At 39.1% G+C, this 9,420-nt stretch overlaps 1 protein-coding gene across 4 annotated transcripts in view; it reads left to right on the forward strand.

The window, feature by feature from the left end:
* Window positions 1-9,420, forward strand: part of LOC111872107 (N6-adenosine-methyltransferase subunit METTL3) — a 77,627-nt gene that overhangs the window by 55,713 nt on the left and 12,494 nt on the right. For all 4 annotated transcript variants that reach the window (XM_023865677.2, XM_033754530.1, XM_023865678.2 and 1 more), the window contains one exon: window positions 4,966-5,113. In XM_023865677.2, coding sequence (XP_023721445.1) covers window positions 4,966-5,113 — 148 coding nt within the window. The remainder of the gene's footprint in view (window positions 1-4,965; window positions 5,114-9,420) is intronic.

The raw sequence follows: 9,420 nt of genomic DNA on the forward strand, positions 1-9,420 counted from the left end.
TATTGGTTCTGTCGTACGCCTCACGGTGTTGGAGATAGTATCTGTTAGTTTCCTGACACAACAGGTCAAAGAAACTATCTCCAAAAAACAGTGACGCAACTTCAGACACATCCGTTGGGTCCGATGGCATCTGCTTTACCCCCGGATCACCAGTAAACTTTTCCAAAGTGGGGATTTTGTCCACTTTATCCCATGTAGCTGTCCCGGCACTCGCACTTTCAATGGAGCTCTCACTTTCACTTGACACATTTTGGGCAGCTCTATGGCCCCCGTCACTGTCACTGTCACTGATAATGGCCTCTCTATCAGAAGACGAAGCAGTTGGCAAATCTGATAGCTCATCGGAGAACATATCTAATATTTCCTGCCCCCTGAGAAATCGCAACTGCTTTCGTCTCTGAGCCATGTTGAACTGGTAGCTGCGTGGTTCATACGTGCAAGCTTGGATTAGAACAAAGCCAATTTTGTTTAGGTTGTGACAGGAAATGACTCTGGTCGAGTTACTAGATAAGGCAGCAATCATTCCCGAGGTCATCTATGCAGTAGTTACGATTCAGTGAAGCCACACATTGATATATAGCGTTTTGCAACTTAATGTGACCGTAGAGGGCCATATGGCCCGACTGGTCCGCAACGCTTGGAAACGTAGAGGGCCATATGGCCCCTCCGGTCCGCAATGTGTTAAGATGTTACAATGTTTATCTTAGCAAAATTGCTTTAACAAAAGCTGCAGAGCAAAGTGAAACTTATTGTATATCCAACAAATATTTTCCTTAATTCTTGCAGTTTTCAAGATAAACAAGAATTGCTATGCTGTGTATACATTTTCTAACGTTTATATTCAGTAATCATCAGTGGTTGTCTGAATACATGAACATCACTGAACAATCAATAATATTTTTCCAAATACATGCATAGATTACCAAAGTCTCTTGTTCTTGATAGTAGTTAAATGAAATTTCCTTCCACCTGAATTTATAGGTTTGCATGTATGTAAATAAATTGTCATGTGAATCCCGGTAATGCGACAGTAAATAAGGGCTTCTGGATTTGATAACTCCATTTATTGGATTATTTCACATATCGTAACTACAATTCGTTATTACACTTTCAAGATTGCTGTATCTATGACACACAGTCATAACCAGAGCCTGGATTTTGATGACATGTCATCTTTTTTTGCTTGCTTCTTATGCAGTGCTCTTAAATATATAAATCTTGGATATGAGCTGCTGGTTACAGAAATGTAAATTTTATATGTACTTTTTTGACATTTTTTGGTGTAAGGTCATTTTTTCATTTTTGGGGTAATTTTTTGGTAAATTTTTGGGCTTTTAAGGGTATTTCTTATCATTTTTGGCCATTTTAGGAAATTTTTCTTCATATGTTTTCTGAAATGTGAATAATATGGAAGCAAAGTATTCTTTCTCTTTCTCCTAAGCGCTCTCTACAAAGGCCATAGTATACAATAATAGGTTGTAATCCTGGCCCGTCCTTTCCATTTGTTTCGCAGAAGTGCTGACAATACATATCATAAAACAGGGTATGGCGATGACTGCTCACACTGCAGCTCTTTGTACAAAGCAATTTGCTTAGTTACACATATTTCTAGTCAGAATCTCTTGCTTCATATGACGTTGTTCAATGAAACTCCTCCTGTCTTCAGTTCCTCGCCCTTGACCGTACAGGTAAAGATACAGTTGACAAAAGTTCTCGGTGAGAAAAGTTCAGTTCTGTGTTGCGCTAGAGTGATTAATTTTATCACGATGCCAAAAGCAAACCCAACTAAATCGTGTCATTTAAAGCAATTTGTAGCCGAGTTTGGAGATCATATAATTTTCAACTGGCAGTGTCATTTTATACTGCAAGATGTGTGACACAAAAGTAGTGGCAGAAAAAAGATTAACAGTACAACAGCATATCGGCCGCATCAAGCATATACGAGCAGTGCAATTTTCGAACAAAAAGAAACCTGTGCAAATGTTACTGCAACAGTGTTCATCTGGAGGTGGAAATAAGTCATTGGATTTTTTCAGAGATCTGTGTGATGCTCTGGCATCTGCAAGTATTCCGTTTTGGGCTCTGAACAATGGAAAACTGAAAACTTTTCTGGAAGTAAACTGTAGTCGTTCCATCCCGGATGAATCCACACTCAGGAAGGACTACCTTTCCCAGTGCTACGACGGTATCCTGGAAATGATTAGGAATAAAGTGAGTGGGAAGAAGATTTTCGTTTCTATTGATGAGACCTGCAATATGGAGGCTCGCTACGTGGCAAACGTCATCATTGGGACCTTGGAAATTGGTGGACCAGGTGAAGTGATTCTGCTTACAAGTGGGGGGCTAGAATCTTTTAATCATTCCACAATTTGTAAACTCTTCGACAGGTCGATGTTTCTTCTTGGCCAGAGGGTATACGACACGACGACGTCTTGCTTTTTTGTGACCAATGCAGCCCCATGTATTGTAAAAGCAGGCAAGTCAATAAAGTTGTTTTATACGAAATTGGTCATGTTACTTACCTAGCTCATGCACTGCATAGAGTGACAGAGGAAGTGAGATCAAAATTTCCTCAAGTGGATGCGCTCGTGTCGAGGATGAAGAAAATTTTTGTCAAGGCTCCAGCTCGTAAAATGCAGTTTAAGTCTATGGCTCCTGGTGTTTCACTACCCCCGGAACCCATCATTACAAGGTGGGGAACATGGATTGATGCTGCAGTTTACTATTGCGATCATTTTCAGGTAGTGAAAAACATTGTAGGTTCAATGAAGACGGAGGATGCGAGGGCAATTGAAGCTGCTCAGGGACAGTTCTCATGCATCGAAATGGAAGGACAGCTGGCCTTCATAAAGGCAAATTTCAGTTCCTTGACAGAAGGAATCCAATGCTTGCAGGAGAAAGGAACGACGACAGAAAATTTGTGCGCTCTGATGAAAGAAATAGCCAGTGATTTGGAGAAAGTGTCAGAGGACATTGGTAAAATGGTGTCAAGAAAAATGAAAAGTGTTCCGGATAAAAACTCAGGTTATGAAACATTATGCAGCATTTCTCGAATTCTGTCAGGAGAGTCCTTCAGTGCTTTCAGTATTGAAGAAGAACTTACTGCTAGTGATTTGGTACACTTCAAGTACGCTCCCATTGTGTCTGCAGATGTGGAAAGCAGTTTTTCCAAGTACAAGAATGTGCTCTTGGACAATAGGCGCTCTCTCACTTTCGAGAATCTCCGCTTGTTGACTGTCATCTGTTGCAACTCTGAATGAGGTAAGACTTAAATGTTGGAATACATACCATATATGTACATTTGATAAGCATTCTAACACAACAGAAAAAATCGTATTAAAACATTTAGCTTCAAATTAAATGAATATTGCTTAATTTTCAACATAAAAACAAGGACGAACTTAAAAGAGTAAATATGAGTTCAGTGTTAATAAAGATTAAAAATACATTTTAAAATAATTAGTAGATATTCTGACATATTACATTTTTGGGTCATATTTACGTCATTTTCCTGGATTTTATCGGCCATTTTATAGGTCCTTTTTTTAAATATTTTCAGGTCATCAAAATCCAGGCCCTGGTTATAACACTCTCAAGGTTAACACATCAACTATTGAACTGCCTTCTATGACGTCTTTCTGACGGATCCATGAATCCTACAGCTTACGACTGCTGAACTGAACTGAACTGAATTGAATTGCACTGTCACTGCATTCACTTTTCTTATAAGCTCTCTGCACAATGCACTCTACACTAGTCTCTCAGTCTAGTCTAAGCTATAACAAGATACTCATTCTATAAGCTTCACACACACACACCAAATGGAAAAGTCATTCATTCTTGACTCCTATTGTCATAACGCACTCAACTGAATGTTGTTTACAGGTAATTGCATAGAAACGGTAATTCTTCTATTGTTGCCTTGTATGTGTTCAGTTCCAAGGTGTTGACTGGGCTGTTACCCAGCAACGCACTGGCCTCCATGTTACAATATATTTCATTGAATTGTAAATTTATGCAAGAGTGTAATACTTTTTTAAGTTTATCTGAATAAATACTTGAAATATGTATACATATTGCTATAAATACTTGAACATGAATGTTAGCATGTTATTTATAAACCCTTTGTCAAACGTTCCTCTTAAAAGTGTATTCTGTCCTATGAAGTTACTCCTAGTAATTAATTAACAAATCTCATATGTACAGCTTCTTTTCTTTTTATATTTTCCTCATAACCAAAGTTTTGCTTCTGATGTTCAAATTGCTTAACTTACGCAAAAACCCTGTGTTCTGTTAACTGTTCGGTCTCCATAAACTTACTGTAACATCTTGTAAATTTCAGGGCACGTGGTAGGGTAGTTGGTTGAGGGGCATTGCTGCAAGCCGGAAGGTTGTGGGTTCAAGTCCTGATGAGGTCATTGGATTTTTTCAGTTGACTTAATCCTTCCAGCCGCACTATGGCCCTGGGGTCGACTCACTCTCTAACAGAAATGGGTACCAGGAATTAATGAAATAATTTTCCTGGGGAGTAAAGCGTGGCTGTTGCGTAAGGCTGACAACCTTACCGCCATCTCTGAGCCAATTGTCTAGATAATGTGGGCCCCTCAACGTCTCACAACCTTATGGGCCTTCACGGCATAGTACAGGGATAGCTTTACTTTACTTCTTTTTTTACTTGTAAATGTCAGTGACATTTGTTTGTGATTCCACTAAAAGTTTAATGTCTATGCTTTGCTTTAGCAATTTATCTTGCATGTTTTTGATGAACAAACACTGTGATGTAAAACAGTGTACTGCAACCTCAGAAGAAGGTGAATCATAATGATTATAAACAAAACTGCTAACTCATGTATTCAGATGATCTGACATATACCAGCTGTGTTCCCAGTTATTTATAGCAGTTTCAGTTCAGGCATTTACAACATACTTGTCAGACCTCGTAATGTGGGTTGCTTAACATTTCAGAGCCATGGAACTTGGCCGAGAATGCCTGAAGCTTTGGGGATATGAGCGTGTTGATGAGATTATTTGGGTGAAGACCAATCAGCTGCAGAGGATTATTAGAACTGGTAGAACAGGTCATTGGTTGAACCATGGGAAGGAACATTGCCTTGTGAGTACTTTTAATTGGAGCTCCAAAATTTGTAGTTTTCTCCTGATATTGTTAGGATTAACTTTTACTGGCAGTATGTCATATTTTCTTAGGTCAGACTGGTGCCATTGCATTTTCTGAATAATAGGACTGATACTGATACCGATAGTTAGTTGAGGCACTATGCTACAACCTGGAAGGTCAGAGGTTTGATTCCCAATGACTTTTCAATTGACTTGATCCTTCCAGCTGCACTACGGCCCTGGGATCAACTCAGCCTGTAACAGAAATGAATACACGGAATTTTCCTGGGGATAAAGGGCAGTTGGCTGATGCGTAAGGCTAACAACCTCACCACTATCTGGGAGCCAATTGTCCAGAAAAATGTGGGAGTCTGTGAACTGTCTATGGAGAAAACAGGAAATGTACATAACATTTTGATAGGGAAACTTTAAGTGAAGAGACTCCTTGGGGGATGTAGTAGGAAAATATTAAAATGGGTCTTCATTAAACCCTTCAGTGCTGTATTCTATGCATGACACACCAACAGCTTCTGTCACATGTCTGAAGTCCGTACCTGGCACGCATAGTGCAGCACTAAGTTTCAGCTCGTATTTTGAACTGTTGTTTTTCATGTAAAGTAATTCTTTTGGTATGAAATCAAAGGATATTTCAAGCTATCATTTTGTATATGCCTTGTCCCACTTTGAACTTCCTGCGGCAGTTGTAATTCTTGAATTCTTTGAAAAAGTTTTCTGCTTCAACTCTTGGTTTGCTTATTACCATACAAATCTGTTTGCACCTTGTGGAATTCTTATGAACTAAATATGTTGGATTGATACTGTCTGCTGTCCTGTGCTGTTCGAATGAAAAGCTGATTCTTTTGAGGCATATTGTGACCAGTGCTGCTTCTAAATTGGAATTTGTAACCACGAGAAAACGTGGACAATCTACGACTTTGAGACATGATGTTGACTGTAAGAAGTGTGTTATGACTGCTATGTAGCAAACCAGAAACAGTTCAGTATTTGAATGGCACTACTGTAATTCCCCTTTGTTCTTTAAATACATATCATGCAGTCTGGCTTTAGCTGCCAAGGCCAGTCACGAGCAGCGAAGTTACTAGCTGTGCTTTATCATGACCAGTGGAGGATATATTTACCTCAAACCAAATCAGAACAAAGTTTTATGAGATTTGGAATTTGACACTGAAAATGAATGTTCATGCTTTTTTCGATTCTGTGGTAAATGAAAGAATTGAGAAAAGCATGAATGTCCATTGGGATAATTTTCAAAACTATAAGGGACAAAAAGAAAATTTCTGAATGCGATGAAAATACGTAGGAATAAACACAAGGAAAAGAATAGATCAATGGTCAATCAGAATTCATTTAATTGAGGGACTCTATGAAATATGCTAATGCTGTAGAACACAAAGTGCCAGGTCAACATTCGTCAGACAAAACAGTACCCTTTCTAAGAGGGGGAAAAAAATATAAGCAAGATTCCATCAACTGCAAAGAAATTAAGACCACAGAAACAGCATGTTTTGTGTCAAAAACTGTATACTGGTGTGACGTGTGACTATGTTTACATTACATTACATTACATTACATTACATTGCATTCCATGGATCCAAAGTTAGTCAAAATGACTGTTGGATGTTGAATATGTCATATAAATACAAAACATGTGTACAGACCCAATGGAGTTCTCACACAAGAGAAACCAAGAATACACAGTGACTACACACAAGGCTATTTAAAGATACATAAGTTATTTTCTAGACAATAGTTATTCATCAACAGAGTAGAATGAATGTGTATTTAAGTATCGTTTCAGTGCTATTTTAAATCATGCCTTTTCATTCATAATACCTTTGAGATCAGATGGCAAGTTATTAAACGTTGATCCCAGCATAATATGCGCCTTTCTGAAAGCATGAGAGGTTAGCAATTGGTTTATGATGACAGTGTTTGTGTCTTGTGTTAACACTGTGTACATCTGCATTCATCTGAAAATGTTCTTTGTTATTTGTAACGAAGTCTATTAATGAATATGTATATTCACAAGGAAAAGTCAAGATCTGTAGTCTCTTAAATATATCTTAGATAGAATTGGATTTGATGCTTTTATTTCAATCTTTTGTTTTCTGTCTGTTAGGTAGGATCTGAACCAACTTAACATTGTACCTTGAATGCCAAAAAATGTAATTTAGTTAATAAAATTTCACAATTTACACAGTCAAAAGCCTTTGCCAAGTCAGAATATTCCACCAACATGCATTTTTTTGATTATTAGATTTCAACACACTGTCTGTTAACTTAAAGGCTGCATTTTCAATGGAAATTCCTTTCCTGAAGCCAAACTCTTCTGGGACTAGTATATTGTTACTCTGAAAATAATGGCTTAACCTACTGTGCATAACTTTTTAAGTACTTAGAGAAAGTAGTTAGCAGTGAAATTGGCCTGTAGTTTGACATATTAGTCCTGTCCCCTTTTTTATATAGTGGCCTTACTACTGAAATCTTAAGATGAACAGGAAAGATTCCTGTGGATAGTGAGTGATTACAGATGTGAGTTAATGGGCTACTGATTAGAGATGCACAAACTTTTAAAATTTTACATGTTATTCCATCATTACCTGAAGAGTTTTTTGTTTTGAGGGAATGTATTATACTTTTTATTTCAGTTTCAGTGGTTGGAATGGTTTTAATACCAGGGAATTTTCTAGGAAATGCCTCTTTTAAAAATGAAATGACATTATCTCCTATTTCCTGATGCAAGTTTAGATTGGAATGTTTTTATGACTAACATACCCAGTTGAATTTCTAAGATAATATACTATTATTCCTAATTTTTATAGGCTTACTGTGCCAAAAATATTAAAGAACATCAATTCTATATACATTTCTGAACGTAGTGTGAAAATTAGAAAAACAAAACTACAGTGTTCCCCAGTTTATTATACTTTAATACTTTGCGGATGGTGATGACTGCGGAGCAGTTCTTGGAATGAAGATTGGTAGGGGAAATCAAAAGTACTCAGAGAAAACCTGCCCCAGTGCCACTTTGTCCACCACAAATCCCATGACCTGACCTGGGCTGCCACGGTGAGAAGCCGGCAACTAACTGCCTGAGTTGGGGTACAGCCGATGTTAGGAATTGTGGGCTCACCGCGACACGATAACACACTTTTTGCCAGTAATGTTGCCCCGCGGTGATGCAGCAGCAGAGGGGCTGTGTTAGGCGACAGTTGCCCGCTGTGATGTAACAGTGGATGCTTCTGCAGCTGCTAGGGTAACAGACCTGTAAACACTTCCCACAGTGACATAACAGCGGGCACCGCTGCTGCTAGGGCAACAGGCAACAGTATAAGAAGCCAGCTGAGGACCGAGCGTGACAGTGTGTGGAGTGGAAGCTGCGTGGAGTGAGTGTATATTGAGAGAATGAGAGAAGACAGTGGAAGCCGACAGAAGACAGTGTGTATTGACAGAAGCCAGTGGTTAGCCAGCATGGTGAGATGGACGGTTCTACATTATAATGAGAGTTGTTAATACAAAAGGAGAGACTGTGAAACGACTTGTTCGACATTTTATGTTATAGCTACATTGTATTGTACATAGTTATGGCGTTGAGTAATAAAGTGACGTCGCAAGAATACTCCTCAAGGTCTTGTTTCACAACAGCCTAGTTTTATGTTGATAAGTCACAGGTCTACACAACATGAGAAGGGACCTTCTCAGAATCTCTGTAGCATTGATTTACTTCTTTCGTCATGTAAGGGTTGCTCGGTGGTTTGTCTGTCCTGTATTGCTCTCAACTAGTTCTGTTCTCATAAGTAGAGAGTTTAACCTTTAAAAGCCGAGCGACGCCATATGACGTCATTAAAATAAGGTCAAGGGGACGAATGACGCCATATGTCGTCGTGCAGTCCACGCGTGCAGCCGGCTTTTTAAAATCTAATTTTAAGTTATAAATTCTTTTTCTACTTACATGATTTTTGGTCACCAGCTTTATAAGTTGTCTCTCTTCCCACCTGCGTCATCTAATGGAATGTTGGCTTCGTGTGGAAATCTTGGAAACATCCGGAAAGCAGAGTCCCACATCACACTTCACGCACTTTATCCGGACGGTTCTTCGTTTCCCACGCGAAGAGCACACTCGACACCTCAATTTCGAAGTAGAGGAAGTCGGCCAGTGCTGTTGTTTGGCCTCCTCTCTTCGAAATGACCCCGATGAAACGGCAGGGGTTCGACCCCTTGGCCGTTGAGGGCGAAGTGGACCCCTTCCAGCATGTTCCGCACAAGAGCGGGACGGACATCTCC

Source organism: Cryptotermes secundus, unplaced genomic scaffold (genome assembly GCF_002891405.2).
Source record: "Cryptotermes secundus unplaced genomic scaffold, Csec_1.0 scaffold417, whole genome shotgun sequence".
Taxonomy (NCBI): domain Eukaryota; kingdom Metazoa; phylum Arthropoda; class Insecta; order Blattodea; family Kalotermitidae; genus Cryptotermes; species Cryptotermes secundus.